Source organism: Lissotriton helveticus, chromosome 12, assembly GCF_964261635.1.
Source record: "Lissotriton helveticus chromosome 12, aLisHel1.1, whole genome shotgun sequence".
Classification (NCBI taxonomy): Eukaryota; Metazoa; Chordata; class Amphibia; order Caudata; family Salamandridae; genus Lissotriton; species Lissotriton helveticus.
In genome coordinates this window covers 593,230,802-593,253,175 of record NC_136073.1, presented here as the reverse complement: position 1 = coordinate 593,253,175, position 22,374 = coordinate 593,230,802, and the positions used below count along the sequence as shown (strand labels likewise).

Sequence of the window (22,374 nt, the reverse complement as noted above, 5' to 3'; positions counted from 1 at the left end):
TATTGCTGTGGAGAATTGTTATAGTCATAATAGGTCAATTAAATAGATCAATTAAAGGCTAGCTTTTTATAATTCCTAACAAAGATCCTAACATAGATGTGGACAAGTCTAATCTAATAGTGACATCTAGCCGCAGATTTCTTATTTTACAATATTCCCCAGATGTCAGATTGGGTCTGGAAATTTTTTAGAAATTCCCTTGGGTGCCGAAAAATGGCAGCATTTAGCTATGCTTGGCGTTGTTGGCATCGTCCGCTCCAGAAGTGATGCGTGTGGTGCCTATTTAGGTGGCACCATAGCATGCTGACCTCAGTTCCTTTTTTTCTGCCTCATCAGCGTCGATCTGGAAGAGCTCACCTGTCACTTTTTTTTAGACATTTTGTCATTGTCTAGTGTGCCGCCTTCTCACACTTTTTTCGAGGATGTCCCTGAAGAAACCCAGGGTTCAAGCCTTGTTGAGCCTGTCATCGACAGATTTCAGTGACAGACCACCACTTGGTGTGTTTGTGGTGCCTAGAGAGAGACCATGACTCTGGGTCATGTGCGGAGTGCAGGAACATGAACCCCAAGGCCATCGTGAGCAGGCCATGAAGCACCTGGCTTTACGCCATACGTCTCTGTGCTGGTCTAGGAGCTGTACGTATGGCAGGTCTCGAGACGGCTCCCGGAGTCAGTCCTCATCACAGTCCTGGACTTCTTCAGGAAAGTCTCAAAGGAAGAAGTCCAAGACGTCAACTTGCTCTTAGACTTCTCTGCATCACTCTCATTCTTTGGATGACAGGAGAGAACAATGCCCCAAATCCGGGCCATAGTCCCAGGTTGTTCCCGTGCAGGCAGCGCCAGACACCGATCCGTCTGCACTTCCCAGAACCGGAGCGACCCCGCCCAACTCTGTGAGTTTTATGAGGACATGAGTCTCATTTTTGGCCAGCCAAACCTCTCTGAAGCACCCTTGGGCCTCATGGGTTTTGGAGGTTCTTTGACTGAGTCTCCGCCTGTGGGTGCGCTCTCTGTATCAGTCAACCCTTCAGGAATGGTTTGTGGATCCGGATTGGCCCAGACCGTGGCTTTGCAAGCTCCTCTGGGGACCACTGCTTTGGCACCCTTTTCAGCACCACCGGACCCATTGTGGTTCCAGACTCAGATACGGAGCTGGACAGGTGCTGCACAACATCGGGTCTTATGCTGACCAGGCCCACACGGCCTGAATTGGAGATGGAGCCCTGTTTCCCTGACGTACCTGCTGAGGTACATGAATGTAGGGGATCGGAGGAGCCCTATGGCTACTTTGACCCCCTACCAGAGTCCATGGTCGATGACAATTGGTACGAAGACCTGGCTGATGCCAGTGCTCTGTACACCTCAGCAGACACTGGGCTCCTCTCTTGTCCGACAGTGGCTACGGAGGAAGGTGCTTCTTTTGGGATGGTAGTCCGAAGGGCGGCTGAGGTCCTGGACCTAACGCTGCCCACAGTAGATGTCTAGATCAACGTCTTGACTGAGGTGCTTCATCCTGGGATATCTTCTTGAGAACCTCTACTACCTTTTAATGAAGTCCTCTCCGGTGTCCTGCTCATGGTCTGGGCCAAGCCTGCACAGGCAGTCCTGTGCAGAGGACCATTGCTCTGTGACATTGCCCCGCTCCGGGTGACCAAAACTTCCTCTCCCAGCACCCCACTCCTGAGATCCTGGTGGTCTAGGCATCAATTTCATCAGTTATACCTGGTGCGTTCCCTACCACACCACCAGCAAGGGTAGCCAAGAGGCTGAATACCTTCAGTAAGAGGATTTTCTCTACCGCCAGCCTGACACTGGAGTCTGTGAATACCTTGTGCTTATTGAGACTTTCTTCCATACTGTGTGGGATAAGGTTGCACAAGTGCTGCTTATGGTTCCAGCTGAGGCCTGGACCATTCTCTCCCAAGCTATTACTGATGGAAGAGATGCAGCAAAGTTCTGCTCAGATGCTGGCTGGATAAATCCAACTCACTGGGCAGAGCCACTGCTTTGACGGTTGCACTCCAACATCACACCTGGTTGAGGAATACTGGCTTTTCGGGGGATGGGACCACCTCTTTTGTGAGAAGGTGGATTCGGCCTTGGAAAGATCCAAGGACAGTCAACCCTCTGCCAGATGGTTGGGGCTCACCTTGGCCCCAAAACAGCTGCATTCTGCGGATACAGTAGGGGTGATTGGGGTGGTTGCAGCACAACTGCGGAGGTCAGGGGTCCCAGTCTTCTCACTACCTTGATGATTGGCTGTTGAAGGCTGGCTCATCCCAGGTAGTCCTCTCCTACCACCAACTATGGCTGACCACCTGCATTCGTTGGGGTTCACTATCAACATGCCCAAGTCACATCCAACTCCCTCTCAGACCATCTCCTTTATCTCAGCTGTTCTGGATACAGTGCAGTTTCGATCTTACCCTCCAGAACATCGAGTCCAGGATATTCGGGCTATGATTCCGATATTTCGTCCTCTCTCCTGGATTTCAGTGAGACTGGCTCTGAGGCTCCTGGGCCTTATTGCCTCTTGCATCCTGTTGGTAGAAGATGCCAATTGGCATGTGCATGCTCTGCAGTGGGACTTGTAGACCCAGTAGGCACAGCCTCAGGAAATCCCTCTGCCCTGGTACAGACCTCACAGTGAACTGCAAAAAACCACCTGCAGTGGTGGCTCACGGACCACATTTGGGTCAGCAGCAGACCCCTTTCTCTTCCCCACCCACAGTACACAGTGGTGACAGATGTGTCAATCCTGGGTTGGGGCAGCCATCTGGGAGAGGTGAAGATCAGGGGACTCTGGTCTCTGGCAGATTCTCATCTCCATTTGAACCTGTTGGAACTGAAAGTGATCCTATTGGCATTGGAAGCCTTTCTTCCTTCCATCAAGGGACGGCTAGTTCAGGTGTTCACGGATAACACCACTACCATGTGGTATTGCAACAAGCAGGGTAGGGTGGGGTCATGGACCCTTTGTCAAGAGGCCCTGCATTTCTGGTCATAGCTAGAATTTCAGGACATATTCTGGGTGGTACAACATCTGGAGGGCTCCCTGTATGCCAGAGCAGACAAACTCAGCCGTTGATGCCTTGCGGATCACGAATAGTGTCTTCATCCGGAGGTGGTGCAAGGCCTCTTCTGAGATTTTGGAGAGCCTTGGTTCGTTGTAATCACCACCTCCAAGAACGCATAATGTCAGCACTTCTGCAAGCATCTCTCTTTCAGTGACTCATTTCATCTCAAGCGAAGCTCAGTACAACTACAAGCCTTTCCGCCAGTACCACTCCTGACCAGAGTTCTCCAGAAGATCAAGAATGACTGGGCCCAAGTCATCTTAGTAGCTCTGGATTGGGCAAGGAGAGTATGGTATCCTGTTATGTTGTTATGTTATGTTATATTTATGCTTCTATAGCGCACGGCCACTCCATTTGGAGCATCCCGGCGCTTTTTCGAAGGTACCCACCAGATGAGGGAGAAACATAACACTGAAGGGACATGCAACACACACATAAAAAACAGCAGCAGTCTAAGGGAAAAGCCATGTTTTAAGGGCCTTTCGGAAGGACAGCAGGCTAGAAGCCTGTCTTAGAGAAATCGGGAGGTCATTCCAAGCACGAGGAGCTAGATAACGGAAGGACCGACCTCCTGCTCTGGCGCGCTTGATAATGGGAACCTTCACTTTGGATAGCGCAGCAGATCTAAGAGATCTAGAGGGCTGATACCAAGACAGCCGTTTGGAGATATATTTAGGACCAATACCATGTAAGGCCTTGAAGGTCGTAGTCAGAGTTTTAAAAAGAATCCTTTTATCAATCGGGAGCCAATGTAAGGTGCATGTGCATGTGCATCTGTCCTCCGATCAGGCTGGCTCTTCGGGAGGATCTCCTCTCACAGCAGCAGGGCAGGATCGTGTACCCGAACCTACACACTCTACACCTACATGTGTGGAGACTGAGTGCTGACAATACAGGGTGCCGATCTTCCTTCCGAAGTGTGTAAAGTCATTCTGGCAGCCGGGCGCCCCTCCACTAAAACAATTGACACCTGCAGACTGGACCAGTTTGTGGCTTAGTTTGCAACCAAATCTGTTGATCCTCTTCGCTTTGCCCTTGTCTGAAGTTATCTTGTTTATTCTCTCTTGTCATGCAAGGTTTTGCTTCAGTCACGTTAAGGGATCTCTTTCCGCCATTTCAGCCTTTCTGCGTTTGCCAGACTAACTTTCCCCGTTCAAATCACATGTTGTGACTAGATTCCTTAAGCGTTTGCAGCATATGTTTCCTCTGTGCCCTTCATTATACCCCAATGGGACTTGAATTGAATTCTAACTTTTTTCATGTGTTTGCTTTTTAAGCCAAAGCACAGTTGCCTCCTAACAATAAAGGCTATTTTCCTTGTGACAGCGAATTACAAGAACTTTCCATTACCGACCCTCCCATCCTCCTTGTTCTGCGAACTGTCTTACCATGTAAAAAAGGTCCTTCAGGACCTCACTTTTGGCACACTAGTCATGCCTCCTCAGCTTGGCTCTGTGCTTCTGGTCAAGAACTGAGGTCAACATGCCGGAGTGACACCTATTAGGCATCCTGCACGTCACTTACACCGGAGACAACGTCAAACCTAACAATGGATCTGCCGGTGTGCAAGGGAATTGCTCAAACATTTCCGGATGCAGTCTGAGGCCTGGGGAATATTCTAAGGTAAGTATTCTGCGGCTAGAGCCTTTACTCGATAAGGCTTTACCGAAGATAAGTAACTTATACTTTGGTAGACCTAACTGCAGATAGTTGCCAGATTTGGAACCCCACACCAATTTCCACGATTGCACATTGACTGTAGGGGCCTGAAAGTGTTCCAAGAAATCCCAAAGTCATCCTTCTGATTCATGATTTACCCATGCCAACATGCAGCTCTGCTTTCCTTCCCTCAAGTTTATATGGACCACATGTTGCAGATTATACTGAACGTCATTCATAAAACATGATGCTTGAAAATCACTCTTGTTCAACCAATTTTCTAGCCAGTAATCACTTTTGTGCACCTGGTTTTTAGCTGTCCAGAAAGACCTAGGATATGGATGCAACAGACCATGTCCATAAATCCAAACCTACTTTTAACAACTGCATAACTTGCTGCTCTACCTGGAATCTGTAGCAAATCTGTTGTCAGAATGATTAAACTTTTTCTGTTCATGCTGTATGTTTTTCTTTTTTATTAGTGATGATGAGAGAGCCAATCAGATGTGGAAATGGTACCTGGAGAGGGAGGACAGCAAAATAGTAGGTGAGAATTGGTTCTGAAAAATGTACTTTTATTCAATTGTGAGTTTCTTCGTGTATTGTTTGTTAGTAGTGCTACCTCTAAAAGTGTCCTAAATTGAGAAATTACACTATCTAATAAGTGTGTAAGTGTGTGTGGGTGTGCGTGTGTTTGTGTGTATGTATGTATGTATGTATGTATGTCACGGTACCTGGAGAGGGTGGACTGCAAAATAGTAGGTAAGAATTGGTTCTGAAAAATTTACTTTTATTCGATTGTAAGTTTATTCCTGTATTGTTGGTTAGTAGTGGTACCTCTAAAAGTGTCCTACATTGAGAAATGACACTATCTAATAAGTGTGTGTATATATATATATATATATATATATATATATATATATATATATATATATATATATATATATATATATATATATATATATATATATATATATTGCGCTTTTGTTCTGCTCTGTGAAGCTTTCAGGGCATTTCTGAGATTGTCTCCTACACAAGTGCATTTTTAGAGACACCTGTATTTCTTAGATAAACTTGCAAACTTTTTTAAAGACCATTCTTTCTTTTACCATGGCATATTCGTGTTCAGTCTACAACAAGGGTGTGGAGTTCATTAGAGTACACAAAGCCTTACTAAAGATCACTAGACTCTTATATTATTCAAAGCCTTAATAAAGATGTTAACTTTTTCAGATCTCAAGCAAAAATGTGCTTTACTACAGCACCACCCTGCGCTGTTTTCCACAGCCTCCACAAGAAAAAAGGTCCTGTACACTGCCTAATCTTCTAGGTTTAGAGCTTTAAATTGTATCTTTACCGCAGATGCCAGCCAGTGTATTTTTCTTGGCAAAGGTGACAATTTTTTTTTGGATACATTAGTGGCAGCACTAGCAGCCACATTTTACAGTAGCTGTAATGAATAATCCGATAATAAATTCATCAGTAGTACCATAAATGGTTGATTCACGAAATGGGATAGATTTCTAAAGTTTGAGGAAGGGAAATAAAATGCATGTTTTGACATTGACCAGCTACCTCTGGGAGTTTCTTGGCATTTTACAGCCTCTACCCTGTGGAAAGGAAATCTAAATTCTGAAGGAAAAGGTGAAAGGCCACTGCTTCAGATGTTGGTATAAGGTTGGTAATTTGGGGCGCATTGAAGTGGTAGAAAGTTACATAATTAGGAGACCAATGGTGACTCTGGAGAATACTCTGCAAAAGCAGAACGAAGTGCTTGATTAGGAAGTTACCTCTGTAACTTAGAATAAAAGAACGAAGGGTAAGTATTCTTAAAAGCCTGAAAATCATAGGCATGTAAAGGAGCAGGGTAAAGACTAATTTGCATATGGCTGAGTCCAAATTGAGGTGGCATGGTGCAAAATAACGGTGGACTGGGATGTGACCACAGTAATTCCTAGTTGCTGAGATTTTTTTTTTTTAGAGTTTTATATAGCGCGAACTTGAACCGAACCGAATCAGTTATCAGAGCGCTTTACATAGCACCAGTTACGTTACATGCGGACAAACTTTCATTTTTTTAGGCACGGGGAGATTAAGTGATTTGCCCAGAATCCCAGGGGGTTTTTGGCGTCGTTACCGAGACTCGAACCAAGTTCCCCAGGTCCGAGGTCGAGCGCCTTAGCCGTTAGGCCAGATTAATTCAAGCATTCCATCCATCTCCTTTTTGTATGCATTTGTGTGTTGCCCTAAGTGGAATGGTTATGCTCAGACGTGGGTCATGTGTGTACTGTCAGTAGAACCAAGTCATACCTGTCTAATGAGCCCTACCTACTGCAAAACCAGTCCTGTGTTGCTTGTGGTCCAGTTCAAGGAGGATCTGGCATAGCAGTGCAGGCACTACTATTCTCATTGGAGAAGGGTCAAGACTGCTATGCATATGGCTGGATCCAAACTGAGGTGTCATGTTGTGCAAAATAACAATGGAATGGAATGAGGCTCAAGCAATTGCCAGAGGCTGAGATTAATTTAAGCATACCATTCATCTAGTTTTTTAGTATACATCAGTGCACGAAAAAACACAGGATGTAGCCCTCTACCGAACAGAAGATGATCAAACCTGAGCAGAAGCACTGTGGAGGCTTACCATCTGCCAGGGTTACACCTTTTTATGCCCAACAGCTCCAGTTATGTCGGTTGTCTCCTCACCAGAGAATCACCTACCAAGGAGTATGTGGCTCTCACACCGTCCTTTCCAGCCCTCATCCTGGAGGAGTAAGAGTTGGCACCAGTCTTCTCTGAACAGCCTCTAGAGTCCTTTTCCTCTCAGGGCACAGACCCCTAGAGGTTCTCCAAAACATGTCCCTCCCTTAGTGGTGGACTACAGAGGTGCTGCATCTCTGTCTATCTGTAGTGCAGCTTCCAAGGATAGTTGGCAAGTCCATGGCACCTTTGAAGAATCAGCCCTCGCCACCTGTACCCTTTCCTGGCTGGCACTTCAAGTGCCAGCCCGTCAACCGATGGATCAGGCAACCATGTAGTGATGTTTAATTGTCTTGGCAAATTGTTTGGAGGCACTGTTCTTTTGAGGCCTTGTCCAATAAATGAAAGCGTTTATGCCTTGAGTGTTTCAGTAGTTTTCCCACCTAGCCAGTCTCACTTTAGAACTTCAGGGTCTTGAAAAGGCAGATGCAGGTCTCTTACATGGTCCGTTTTTGTGTCCTGAAATCCAACATATCAGTCTGTGGTGGATATGGCATTTTTATTGTAGGGTAAAGTTACACTCTCCTACCTTGCAAAGAATAACAAATGTCTGAATGCATCTGGGAAGAGAGTGTATCAATCCTGGAGTCTATGAATGAGGTAAGAGAATGCTAATGCTGTCACAGCAAGGCACTGTGTTCATAACCTCCTTGCTTTAGGTTGTGTTTGCGAAGCCTTTTTGTCATGCTTAGATTGGACAAAAAGGCTACTCATTAGAAGCTGCTGATTTCCAGGGACTAGCCATGTGTCAGCAGTCTTGGTTCAAGTCCTTACACCTAAAGCCGGAGTTTTGTTTTCAATCTCTCAATGTTTGAGGTTCTAAATCAGTACAGGATGGGTGTAATCAGGACCAAATTGTTGAATACCATACAAGGGATGGGGTACCATAGAGAAATCCTATTTCCCTGCCAGGGAAGGCCTTACCGTCTTTCCAGGCTCGGTAGTCTTCCACCCCAGGACCTTAGCTGGGGTCCCCTCTTTCTTAGATATAGGTAGTCACTTCAGTGAAAAGTTCAAAGCCAAAGCCTGAAGCGAGTCAAATATGTCCCAGTGACTAACTGCTCTTATAGACTCCATCTCAAGAGGCCCACTTCTTTCCAGTTAAGCGGAAGGTAAGGCTTTCCTTGCACTACAACAACTGTAACCAGATAACTAAAGAGACACTGGTCCTCTCTGTAGTTAAAAATGGCATTACTGGAGAGCTGCCACATGCACCTCCAGCCAGCAGATAGATAAGTTTCTCCAATTAGGAGCAATCTAGGCTTTCCTTTGCCCGAAATGGGGCAGTGATATGGCAAGGATATCGCTTCCATGATTCCCTTCTTAGGGGCAAAAAAGAGTATCGCTCCATCTTATATTTCTGTGATTTATATCAGTTGGACAGCTTGCAGTAGCTCAAGTTGCTCCGGTTCTGGACGCTGTTGAGATCCAGAACTGCACTGCCAAATCAGGATGCCCACTCCTGTATAGCTGTCCTGGAGGAACACAGAAAGTGTCTGGTTTATCATGGGAAACCAGTATTGTTAGTGTCAATTTGGTCTTTGCAAGAATCCTGGCCTCAGTGACAACCTTTCAATGACATTAGAAGGTCAGTTACTATGTTTCTAAATGGCTGTTTCTCCAAAGCTGTCTCAAATGAAGTCTCACAGCGCTTTGTAGCCCTGTTGCTTAAGACACTATTCACACTTCTAATTTCAGTGAACTGTCACAAATTGTTCTTGGTCTAATTCAGAAGGATTGTAGCAGCAATTCTGGACTCTGCATGGCAAGGGACTTCCTTCCTATAGGGAAAGGAGTTGCGATCTCCTATACAGTGAATCACTTTTTAAGGTAGTCACAATGTGGTGCTACCAAAAGAGTCTCGGACTGCAGTCATGCTGTGTAATCGTGATATTCTATGCAAAGCTCCTCAAGCACTCACTGTAACTCCATCTTGTTGTGTGGCAATCAGTTGACCTTCAGACATACTCTCACCTTTTGGGAGGATTCCCCTTCTGAGTACAGTGAGAGGAACACTGTAGGGAACTATCCATAACTGCTTTGTCTGATAAGTATGATGTATCAGTTTGCATACAATTGTTGTAGCTGACTGCAAATGTATTTGTTTGAGACCTTCACTCCTCTGCAGGATGGTGTTGTCCACACACATAACACCACAGTACTCATCTACATCAGGAACATTTCAGAAATTCACACCTCAAAGCTTTGCTGGATGGCTGCCATCTGGTATATTCCTGTGGTCTCCAACATTGTGGGATTGAACAGTAACAGAGCACATAGAATAGACAACCATATATGCTTTTCTCAGAAGTGGGTGATTTTTGAGGAATCCCATCCTTTGAGGCTGAGAGAAACCCGCTCATAGGTTCCTCTGCAACCCATTGGAACAGAAAGTGTGGCCAGTTCCCATCTTGAATGGACAGTGGCCCCAGACCTTTTGGGGACAACCTGATGCTGGGTGTAACAAAAGCATTTCTGTGTTTTTTCTCTCCAAATGTTGGGTTTTCAGAAGATCAGGGAGTGCCGGGGTACCTAGTCAACTAGGTATCTTCAGCCATGCTCACATACTCACACTTGCTTTAACTTCTGCAGAACGACCACATCACATCAAATTCTAAAGAAGATTTACCACCTGTCCTTGGAGGGAGGAAGAGTACTTTACTCCTCATAATTACTCCACTTGAGAGCGTGCTTCTGGAAGAGCTAACCTTTCAGCATCTACATTTATAACAGAGTACAAAACCTAATGGCGGAGCTTCTGCCACTGGGCACGAGAGAAGAAATTCAACCTGCTTATATGCTCACTGGATAATGTAATGTCTTTTTCACATCATGGGACTGAATGAAGGATGTAAGTGACATTCTTCAATTTTGGGGTGTCTTTCATAGATTCACATGCCTGATTCATTCCCCGACGTCGGAGTGGGAGTCCCACGGTATATAAAAAAGCAATAATATGCACACATAATACCATAAAACCTTGGTAATAACCAACCAGGAAGTAAAGTAGCCCTAAGCTACAAGAGAAAAAACTTCCACACTCATGACTATCGTTGTCATTTTGTATAGTCCAAACTGCAGCCAATCAGGTGACAGCATCCACCAGAATGTTATCCTCAGAGGCTCAGGCTCTCAGATTTTCTACCGCACGTCGTGTGAAAGGAGTCTTCCTGAGCTCTGCTCAGCTCTTCTCAAATTTCTACAGGATTTTCTTGATTTAGGATGTCTTCCTCTAAGAAATCGTTATTCAGGCCTTGTGAATCTTGTGGTAAGCTCCGGCTTTTCTCAGAAGATCCCCACAAGAAATGCATCTACTGCCTGTATCCGGATCATCAAGTGAAGGACTGCAAGATATGCAGGACCTTCCCCCAAAAGACCCTCAGGGATAGAGAGAGCCACTTACTTCTGTGGCTACAGAAGCTTAAAGACCAGGACAACCCAATCTCTGAGGTAGGAAGTATTGCCTCTGGGTCATCTAAGGCCTCTAGGAAGAGAGCTGTTGAGGAGGTTTTATCTTCTCCTGGGGCTAAGGTTGTGAGGAAACAACAACCCTCTAAGGGTTCAGAGAGGCATACCACTTCTAAGGCTTCTCCTCCAGTCAAGAGCAAACCTTTGCCTTCCACGCCCCGAGAAGATCAGTCAAGATTTTGCCTCCAAAATCAACTTCTGAGAAGATTCTGCCTCAGAAGAAGACCCCGTCGTTGACGACGCCGTCGACAGATTTCCGTCAGCGCAACTTCCACATCAACGGTAACTTTTTCATTACCTAAACCTCAAATGCTTATGTCGTCGGCGTCCTCCCAGTCGACGCTGGTCTACGTCTCGTTGAAACCCATATCGTCGACAAAAGAGACTGCATCTACTCCTATCATCAGCGCACCGTCGTCGATCAAGAAGGCCTCGTCGACGGCCACTTCATCATCGTCGACGACATCTTCGTTGTCAACGAGCTAGTCGTCAAGAACTGCATCGTCGACGGCCAAATCGTTGACTAAGACCACATCGTCGACGAAGCCCTCCTCGTCATCAAAGACAACTTTGTCGACGACCACATCCTCGTTGACATTATCACCTTCAGGAATTATTCCTTCGCCGACGGGCCCGTCGAGGACTCTCCCGTCGACGCAAAAATTATCCACATGTACTGAAATACAAGTTTGGTCACCGTCTACGGTCTTATCTTCTACGCCGTCTACGACAAAGCCTTCTTTGCTACAAAGAAGTGGTTCTGCGCTTGAACCCTTATCTCCATTACGTATTTCTCCACATAAGTTACCTCTACAGGTTCCTGACAAATTGCTGGAATCAGAAGACAGTGAGGAAGATTCTGATGTGGATGATAGATTTAGGACAGCGACAAGCCCTTCGGAGCTGTTCATTAAATACCAGGAAAAAGATGAGAATGATCAGCCTTCGCCTGAACAGGTGGCGTCGCCTGTCGCTAATATTCCATCAGCTCAGATGCCTATAGCCTTATTAACTAATCTTCAGCATATGCTAGACGATTATTACCGCCGTTTCCAGCCATCTGATCAGCGTATTCCGTGCCTCCTTCACCAGTGGCGCAGGCTTCCACATCAGAATTCCGGTCCCCTAGAACTCCTTTGCCAGTGATTTCACATCATTCTGCAGAAGCACACTCATCAGATGATGAAGAAAGGGAGGAAGGTGAGGTAGATGAGAGATCTCTGTTGGAGTGGGATGAATATCAGATCCAAACGCCTTCTCCTTCACCTCCGGCTCCTGCAGATTCACCTCCAGTGGACATTGGAGGTTTTCACCTCCTTATGGAAAGAGCAACCCAATGTTTCCTAATCTCTATGGAAACTAAGAAGGACTATGACTTTAAAGACCTGCCAAGGAGACAGGTGAGGTCGATTCCCGTTGTAGACTTTATATGGAAAGAGGGATTAAAGGTGATGTCAAATCCTGCATCTATTCCTCCAGTCTTGCCACGTCTGGACAAGAAATATAAAGCGCCTGACAAGTCTCCAGCATGCCTTATAGGACACCCAAAGGCGGATTCCGTGATCGTGCAGGCTGCCCAAAGACGGGCTAGAAATCAGTCTTCTCCTATCACAGCCCCACCTGACAGAGACGGCAGGCGGCTGGACTCGATTGGGAAAGAGCCTCCACTATGGCAGCGACAACAGTCCGTGCGGCCAATTCTCTAGCCATTCTGGGTCGGTACGGCCGACAAATGTGGTCTGACATCTCACCATACATAAACATGCTTCCGGAACCTTCAAAATCTGAAGCTCTGAAGATACTTCAAGAGGGAGAACGGATCTCGGCAGAAATTATAGACTCTTCAGTGGATGTTGCGTCCACTGGTTTCAGGCAGCTGGCGGGGGCTGCTGTCCTACGTCGACAAGGCTGGTTAAAGGCTACTTCATTTCGCCAGGAGGTACAAGCTAAAATACTGGACATGCCTTTCGACGGGGAGGCTTTGTTTGGCCCACAGGTGGAAGAAGCCTTACAAACCATTAAAAAGGACACTGAAACAGCGAGATCTCTTGGCATCTTGCAGTTTCGTAAGCCGCCCTTTCGGGGTGCTAGAGGACGTGGGTCGTCCTCTAATCGAGGAAGCTTTAGTCAACAATCTTCCTACCGGTCATATCAAGGGAATCAGCGCTACCAATCGCAACGTTACCAGTCATATGCCCAGCGCAACACCTCTTATTCCCAGAATAAGAAGAAACCCTCCTACCGCAGAAAGGATTCCAACAAAAGACAATGAGTATCATCACCTGCCACTACTACTGCCGCAGTCCCATGTAAAAGTTGGAGGAAGAATCTCAAGATTTTATTCAAACTGGTCCTCAATAACTTCGGACAAGTGGGTCCTAGACATTGTAGCCAGGGGCCATGCTCTAGAATTCGAAAAATTTCCTCCAAATTTCTCTCCAAAGGGCCCTCCTCCAGCTCATCTCAAGGAGTTGTTTTCCCAGATAAATTTGATGTTAAAAAAAAGAGCGATCGAAAAAGTCCCTCAAGGGCTGAGAGGAACTAGATTCTATTCACGGTTCTTTCTGATAAAGAAGAAATCCAGAGATTGGCATTTAATTGTAGATCTCCGTTCCCTCAACGAATATCTAAAGAAATTGTCATTTCGGAGGTTATCGCTTCAGGAAATACTTCATCTTCTGTCGGCAGGGGATCACATGGCCACCCTAGACCTTCAAGATGCGTACTTCCACGTTCCCATTTTGCCCCGTCACAGGAAGTTTCTGCGTTTCAGGGTGGCTGGCAGGGATTTTCAGTTCAAGGTCCTTCCCTTTGGGCTAAAATCGGCACCCAGAGTGTTTACGAAGGTCCTGGCTCCAGTAGCAGCGCACCTCCGCCTGGAGGGGATTCAAATATTTCCTTACCTGGACGATTGCCTTATCAAGGCGAATTCTTTCTCAGACACAAACGCCCAAGTATGAAGATGTCTGTCTCTATTCCAATCGCTGGGTCTTTCTATCAACCTCGGCAAATCACATCTTGTTCCTTCGCAAAGGCAGACGTTCTTGGGAGCGACGTTGGACACGCAGTTAGTTCAAGCTTTCGTATCAGACGAAAGGCTAAAGAGAATCCAAAATCTGGCTCACATGTTATGCTCAAGAAAGTCAGTTTCAGTCCGACAGTTCAAGTCTTTTCTAGGAATGGTCTCTTCATGCATCCCGTTGATACCAAATTGCCTCCTCGAAATGAGGCCCCTTCAAGAGAAGCTCAGCCTGCAATGGTTACAAGTCTCAGGTTCATTCGAAGATCTCATTCAAATCACGCCTCGGATGTGGGAGGCATTTCTCTGGTGGGCTCAAGAAATAAATTTAAAGAAGGGATGTGCGTTCTTTCAAGAAACGCCGAATTTCACTATCACCACAGATGCATCCCTCGAAGGTTGGGGAGCACATCTTCAAGGGCTGGAGGTCAGCGGAAAATGGAGCACTCAACAAAAGAAATGGCACATCAATCTACTAGAACTAAGAGCCATCTTCTTAGCCCTCAAGTCCTTTCGTACAATCATTCTATGAGCCACAGTATTGGTTCGCACGGACAATACTACAAGTATGCATACTTAAACAAACTGGGAGGAACAAGGTCGGCTCTTTTGTCTCAGGAAGCCCAAGAAATCTGGGCTTGGGCGATACGGCACAGGATCAATCTCTTAGCAGTTCATGTGCGGGGAGTTTCAAATGTTCTGGCAGATACCCTTAGCACATCAACGGTGTCCACCCACGAATGGGAACTGCATCAGCCGACGGTGGATCGAGTCTTCCAACAGTGGGGTCATCCCGATCTGGACCTCTTTGTGACCAAGAACGGCAAATGTCAATTCTTTGCAAGCTGGCTTCCCCACAAGGATTCTCAGGGAATGCGTTTTCGATGAACTGATCTCAAATATATGCTTACGCCTTTCCTCCAATACCTTTGGTCTCCGGAAGATGAAGAAAGAACCTTGTCGCCTAATTCTCATCGCTCCCAGATGGCCTCGCCAATTCTGGTTCACCGAACTTCTCCTCCTGTCAGAGTGCGATCCAATTCAGTTTCGACCAGTACCGAATCTCCTATCCATTCAGAACGGTCAGATTTGCCATCCGGATCCTGCTTCTCTGAAATTAGCTGCTTGGCGCCTGAGCACCTTGAATTCGCTCATCTAAATATTCCTGCGGATTGCAAGGAGGTTCTGGCTAACGCCGAGCTCCTGCTACAATAAAGACCTACGGACTTAAATGGAAAAGATTCTGCAAAAGTTGTAAATCTGCTGGGGTTTACCCGTGTCATGCAACACCGGAACAGATATTACCTTTTTTCTTGCATTTGGCGAAATCAGGCCTCTCTCATGCAACGTTAAAGGTTTTTCTGGCAACCATTTCAAGGTTCCTACAGGATGGGTCCAATTCTTTTTATTCATCAAGAATAATACAACAGTTTTTTAAGGGACTATTCCGAATGTTTCCTCCTGTCCGTCGTCCACCTCCATCATGGCATCTTAATGTGGTATTAGCGCAGCTCATGCACCACCCATTTGAACCAATTCACCGAGTGGATCTTAAATTTCTAACCTGGAAGGTTTCTCTGTTGCTAGCATTGACTTCATCGAGAAGAGTCAGTGATATTCAAGCTTTCACCGTCAATTCGCCTTTCTTGCAATTCACGTCCAATTCTGTACTGCTGCGTACAAATCCTAAATGTATGCCTAAAGTGCCTTTCGGATTTTCACCTGAACGAACCAGTTATCTTGAAGACATTTTTTCCTAACCCGCAATTCCCTGCGGAAAGGGCATTGCATACCCTTAACATCAGAAAATGTCTTAAGTTCTATTTACAAAGGACCTCTACCATTCGTAAGTCTGATGAATTGTTTGTTGCCTACGGAAAGATACATGGACAAGCGGTGTCTAAACAGACCATAGCTAGATGGATTTCTGCCGCTATTGTCTTTTGCCATCAACAAGCTGGAAGACCTCTGCAGGCAACTCCAAGAGCGCACTCTACGAGGGCGGTCTCTTCTTCGACTGCTCTTTTCGCTGGCATTCCTCTTCAGCAAATCTGCAGAGAGGCAACTTGGTCCAGCAGACACACTTTCACCAAGCAATACTGCTTGGAAGCTCTCAGCAATGCTGATGCATCAGTCGGACAGGCGGTTCTCAGCAATCTTTTCAAATAAGGTGAGCCTCTGCTTCCCTCCTCCTCTTTACTGCTTCTCAGACGCTTATTATCTTGCCTATTATTGAGTACATGCTATTGTGATTGCATATTTCATGTAATTATGCATGTTCGCATTTCTATTATGTGATTACAATTGCTTTCTATAAGCAGATTATGTTACAAATAGCGTCTTTCAAACATTATTTGGGTACTGCTAGCACTCTGATTCAGGCATGTGAATCTATGAAAGACACCCCAATACTGGAGAAGAACAATAGTTACCTGTAATCTGTGGTTCTCCAGTATTGGTGTCTTTCATAGATTCACATGCAACCCACCCACCTCCCCTCAGAGGCTTGTTTACGTTCTTATCTCTTGGTTACACTCTTATCTCTTGGTTACACTCTTATCTCTTGGTTACACTCTTGTGCGAGAAAATCTGAGAGCCTGAGCCTCTGAGGAGAACATTCTGGTGGGTGCTGTTGCCTGATTGGCTGCAGTTTGGACTATACAAAATGACAATGATAGTCATGAGTGTGGAAGTTTTTTCTCTTGTAGCTTAGGGCTACTTTACTTCCTGGTTAGTTATTACCAAGGTTTTATGGTATTATGTGTGCATATTATTGATTTCTTGTATACCGTGGGACTCCCACTCCGACGACGGGTAATGATTCAGGCATGTGAATCTATGAAAGACACCAATACTGGAGAACCACAGATTACAGGTAAGTAACTATGTTCATTTGCAAGACCTTCCTTAAAGTCATTGGTGTCTTTGGGCTCAAGCCGCAGATTCAGAAGTTGTGCAGAAATTATACTACTCAGCCAACAAAGCTGCCAAATAGCATATGGCAGGCCTTTTATACCAGTTTGTTCTGATAGGTTTTCCTAAAGTCCTATTGGACCCAATTCCAGTGCTCACCAAATTAGCAAAAGCCTTTTGAACCACACTCCTCCTGCGGCATGAAATTGCTTTTATGGAAAAATGTCTTCTGGGTGACCTAAACATTGACCAGATAGATAAGCAAGGTCAGCAGTCCTTCAGACTGAAATGTCTGTTTAAATTTAATATTAAGAAAGGGATCATACTCCTGACATCCTTTAAACATTCCCAACCCTCTATTGGGGTAATATAAGTGTCATTTCCCAATAATGAGTGCAAGTTAGCCCCACCTGCAACCACCGGTTCAAATTAATGCCTCTAATATGGGTACAATCGCTACTCCCTCTACTTCTTCCATGAGCGATGTGAAGTTTGACCAGGAAGTTCTACACAATCTGTTTACCTACACCCAAGCTGCCTGATGCTTCCTTTCACCTTCTTTGTTTCTCATTCTCAGATATTCTAGAAGCTAAGACTGGGCTTTATAGGGGAAAAACCTATAGTAAAAGTATAAACAATTTACTTTAATGGTGATTGCATTATTCCTAGGCTATGGGCACCTTCCCAATGAAGTTAAGAATAGAAAATCTACACCCAATTAAGGTGAGATTTTTGCAATGATATCCAGGACATGATATTTAAGACAGATGGTATTTATGTAAACGATGATCTGATTTATAACTGTCAGTACTCAAAGACCAATTGGCTCCTTTTTAACGTTTTGTGGTGCTGTGGGAGCACCATATAGGCAATTAATTGGAGTTTATCTAGATATGAAGTCATCGCAGGAAGCGAATGGAGCCATCTTCAATCCTTCAATTGGAATAGAGCATTTGAATTATTCAACGTGTTAGAATAAGTTGAGAACTGAAAAGTAGCTCATGCAATTTTAATTCATATAGCTTATAAGATGTTTTTTCTGGCTTGTTGCATTGGGTCCACTCATTAGAAATAGAAATGCAATCCTCTGAAAGACATCTGAACTTAACCTCAAAATTACAGGAATCTTCTATGACTCCTTGTACTCCAAGGATGATCACATACCATTGTGCTGTGGGATATATTATAGCAGAGTGGCAACTTCTCATGCATCACAAATGGTGGCTCGCTTCGCGTTGCAAGGAGCACCTGAATGGATGGTGGGCAGGGACAACAGCAGAGGGAGCACTGCTTTTTTAAACCTTTTTATATTGTTTTACAAGGCATATATAATGCACTAAACACTTATGTGGCTGATTAACTGGTGTTCATTTTAATACATGTTTAAACAGGGACCTATTCGAGCTTGCTTCTGGATTCTTTACATCATGTTCTCAGGACACCAAAAACCTAGTCACAAGCATTTCAGCTTTAGTGAACGGATTAGGCAAATTCGATTATGCAGTTACTGTGTTGCTGATAGTTTGGATCTTGCGTCATGATGTTGTGCTGTGAAGGAGTTGTCAGATGAGCTTGGTGCTTGAGCCAAGAGTGGTGATTGTCAAGAGGAAACATTGCTTTTATAGGTAGGAGTTGGGATTTTTTATTCTGACGTACCCCTGAGTGTGTAGTTTTCCCAACCCACATAATAGGTTAGGTACTTGGCCACTTGCAATCATCAGTTGCATTCTTAAATGATTGCATTATTTCCTCCTATGCAAGCGTAGAGTATCTTTTAACAATTACTAATGCCATATCCAAGTTTCTTTTTCTTGGGTTCTGGTGTTAGGCCCAACAGGCCTTTATCCGGCTTTTGGTCTTTGGTTCTATTCACAGTTCACTCCAGTGTTAGTGTAAACATTTCCCCATAAACAGCAACAATCAGGTAATGTGGTAGAAATCTGCTCCTCGAAACACCTCAGCTTGCTGCTCTAGCTTAGTATATTTTAGCTAGCAATTTGGAAAAGAGGTATGTTCGGTGCAAAAATAAAAATGTATAGTGTTTTAAGCTTTGGATTTCTAGGAGATTTTAGGTTTGTGTCTTCTAGTTTACAATCTTGCTCACTCAAGTCTATTCCCAAATGGCCACTTATCCTATAGGCCAAATTGTCAGTGTTGGTCATTTCAGTGAGTGCCTTGCAAAGTAATGTTTCTGACTGTCTTCCAGGTACATATGCGCCCTTAGAGGATGTCAGTTTCAAATATTGTGCCCAGCAGTGCTTGGCTATCCTTAGTAGTTGCTGTAGTTTCTACTGTACATATTGAGGTTTTAGGAGCACAACAATGTTTAGCAGGGGATCAGCTGTCACATACAGCACCTCCACTGGGAGGTTTCCTCAAGCCACCCGGTCCCCCATTTGAACTGTCCTATAAAATAATGGTACTCCTGATCATGATTCCCAGGCCTTCTTTCAGTGCAGGAAGTCTGTGTCAATTATTTTCCAGATCAGAGTACACAGAATGGTGTTAAATTCTTCATGAAATATGTTATCATGTAGGATCAATGCAAAATCAGTAAAATAGAATGGTAGTTGTGGTGAGATCACCATTTTTGCCATCGCTACCCTTTCCATGACCGAAATAGATAAGGTTTTTCAAAAAGCGGCATTGTCTCTTGGGCCTCAGGTGCTCTGGCAATGTTGCCCTGAGTCATTTGAGCATCAGTATGGTATATTTGTATTCCCAACTAACGAAAGGTTTGCTGTTCTCAAATAAGGTAGTGATTTGGTGTGGGCCAAATTGACTTGCGTAGGCCTGATTGTCTGGACACGATTTAGTTCAATTAACTTTTAATATCGACATTTATCTGAACTGTTCCAGGCCTAACCCAATGCAGGGCTAGCATCCCTGTGGTACAATTAAATTCCAATTGCATACAATGAAATAGCATGAACTGCCCCTGCTGTAAAGATGTCCTTATTCTTTCCTGAGTATGCATTATATTTGCAAGCAGTTGCATAACTAATTCGAAAATCAATGGGGGCAGTGGGCTTGTGTCACCCCTGCTGAGTTTTCCTCTCAGTGTCATATAAGGCAAATATCACATGAGACGGCTAACACTTGACCATTAAGGCCTCTGGCGGTCGGCGTAGCATATAATATCGAGATCCATTTCAATAAGGAGTCTCTCAACCCTGTTCTCTGGAACATTTTAAAGATATACCTCAAATGACTGTTGAAAACCTTGTCCAAATCTACAAACATACCACCAGGTTAGAGGGTTATGCAGGTATCAGCTCAAGAACATGGAACAAGTTTCAGGTATTGGGGAATATAGTCTGGTCAGGTACAAATCCTCTTAGTTCTGGGTGAATAACAGATTGTCGTATCTTGGGTAAGCAGTTTGCGGTTGATTTGCTAAGGATAATATAAGCAATGCTACCTTTGACAATCCTCTAAATGATTTGTATTACGATTCTCAACAAAGTTTGGGGATGAAACTATCAGGGCCGTACTTTTTGTAGATGCCACTACCCTCTTCTGGTGTGCTGTCTGAAATATAGCATGACTTTTTGGTGCTAGGATATCTATAGAAGTTATATCCAGTTCTGCATGTAAGATACCATCTCTAGGTAGATTGCTGGCATTTTTTTCTTTCTGCTATTTTTATTTGCTTCTCAAAGTCTTTCAATAGGTTTGGGAGTAAAAAGGTTAAGTTTGTTTTTTCTAGATATGAAAACAATGATCAGCTATCCCTTTTCGTCATACAGCTCCGATTAGTACTGAATGAAGACATGATTGATTCCTTTTTGCGTACAAAGCCCTGGACTAGAATCATTGTGAGCGGGTCTCTGAGTTCTCTGAGTGTTCACCCACGCCGGGAAACCCCTGCCTAGTCTCCTTCAATAGTGTTATAGTTTCCGTAATCTAGTTATTGCAGTTGTTCTAGAAATTGAGCATCTTTGACCTTACTTTTATACAGCTCTGAACGTGTCTCTGGGCTAGAAGGAACTACCTATTCCAAGCTTTTCAGCTGTTACTCTAAGAATTCCATCTAGTTCTTTAATATCGTCTTAATGCCTTGCAGTGTGCTAATGCAGTGCCCCCTTATTACCACCTTAACTGTCATGGCCTTAAACTGTAGGAAAGGGGCATGGCCTGCCGCATATCTGTGCACTTCCCCAAGCACATGCGTACATCCTCCATAATCCTTTATCGGATCAGATTCCCATGGGGCATCCAGGAGCCTAAAATTTGCAACATAACCCAGTGAAGGTGCTGCTGCAAAGGCAACCCTGAAACAGGATGGTCAACCGGAGCTGATGCAGGCGAAGACTGCTGCTAGGCAAAGGAAAAAGACAGGTCTGCTCAGTGTTGGATAGACTGTAGTTTGGATGTACATGGCGAGGAGCAGTAGGTGGTGGGCTGAGTTCTTTTACAGCTGGTGTCAGTTTGATGAATAACGGAAGTCCCCCTGCTACCTTGAATAAGGTGAAGAGACTGCTGTGGCTGGGCTTGATAAGTCATGTGTAATGCGTCCAGGACTGGCCCAGGCAGCAATGGGGCCAGCCTTGCTTCACCTGGGATCCAGAGGCAGGTTGCAGCACTGCTCCTCTGTGACTCAAAGGTGTTAAGGTGGATGTGAGGGTGAAACGATTTTCTCTCCATGCCTGCATGTTGCACCTGGGGCCACAAACAGAAAAGACTAAGGGGTTGACCTAAACTTCCCTTTTCTATAGGGATGATAAAGATGGTGATGGTACATACCCCTGAATTTGGCACAGAACTTGGCCAATATGGCTGAAATAGTCTTCCCAAGACAAGGGTGCCCTTATCATGGCCACAATTAGCACATACCTATGTCAGGGGGGCGGGGTTACTGAAGTACAAAGGATCACACTTTAAGCCTACTCCCTCACAAATATCTGACTGCCCATACTGCTCATGCTAAATGGGGCTGGCGGGTCCCAATATATTGTGCCCACAGCCTAGACTGAAATACATAAGACCTGGAAAGTGGAGTAATGTTGTACTCCCTGAATCTGCAGATTTAAATAACATTCCTACGTCTACATATATAGAAGGGATGAATTTCAGATAGCTAAAAACAAGATTGTCGCAGCCACCAATGAGCAACATGAACACGGTTGCAAAGATCATGCCCCTCGACTCATGCATAAAGTTATCTAATGGAAGGGACCACGACCCTTGCCTGGGTGTAGTGGATGGTGAACCTTCCATAACAGACCTGCTATTACAACCAGTCCAACATTTGCCTCAAACACTGGAAACTAAAATTATCTTGGTCAAGCTAGATGTGGCCTTCTTTGACAGGACTACAGAAAATAAGTAGTCCATGTCACTGCAGCGAAGGGCCGCATCTCGGTTTTCAGGTGTAAGGTCAAAGAGGTTGAGTCCACAGAAAAGATGGTTTCCACCAAAGTAATGTGAGGTTCATAAGATTCCCAGAATGTGGTTTAGGGCACTAACCTGAAGATT

General features: G+C 44.8%; 1 protein-coding gene across 4 annotated transcripts in view; it reads left to right on the top strand.

The window, feature by feature from the left end:
• Positions 1–22,374, top strand: part of USP21 (ubiquitin specific peptidase 21) — a 480,681-nt gene that overhangs the window by 293,426 nt on the left and 164,881 nt on the right. For all 4 annotated transcript variants that reach the window (XM_078669158.1, XM_078669157.1, XM_078669160.1 and 1 more), the window contains one exon: positions 5,219–5,283. In XM_078669158.1, coding sequence (XP_078525284.1) covers positions 5,219–5,283 — 65 coding nt within the window. The remainder of the gene's footprint in view (positions 1–5,218; positions 5,284–22,374) is intronic.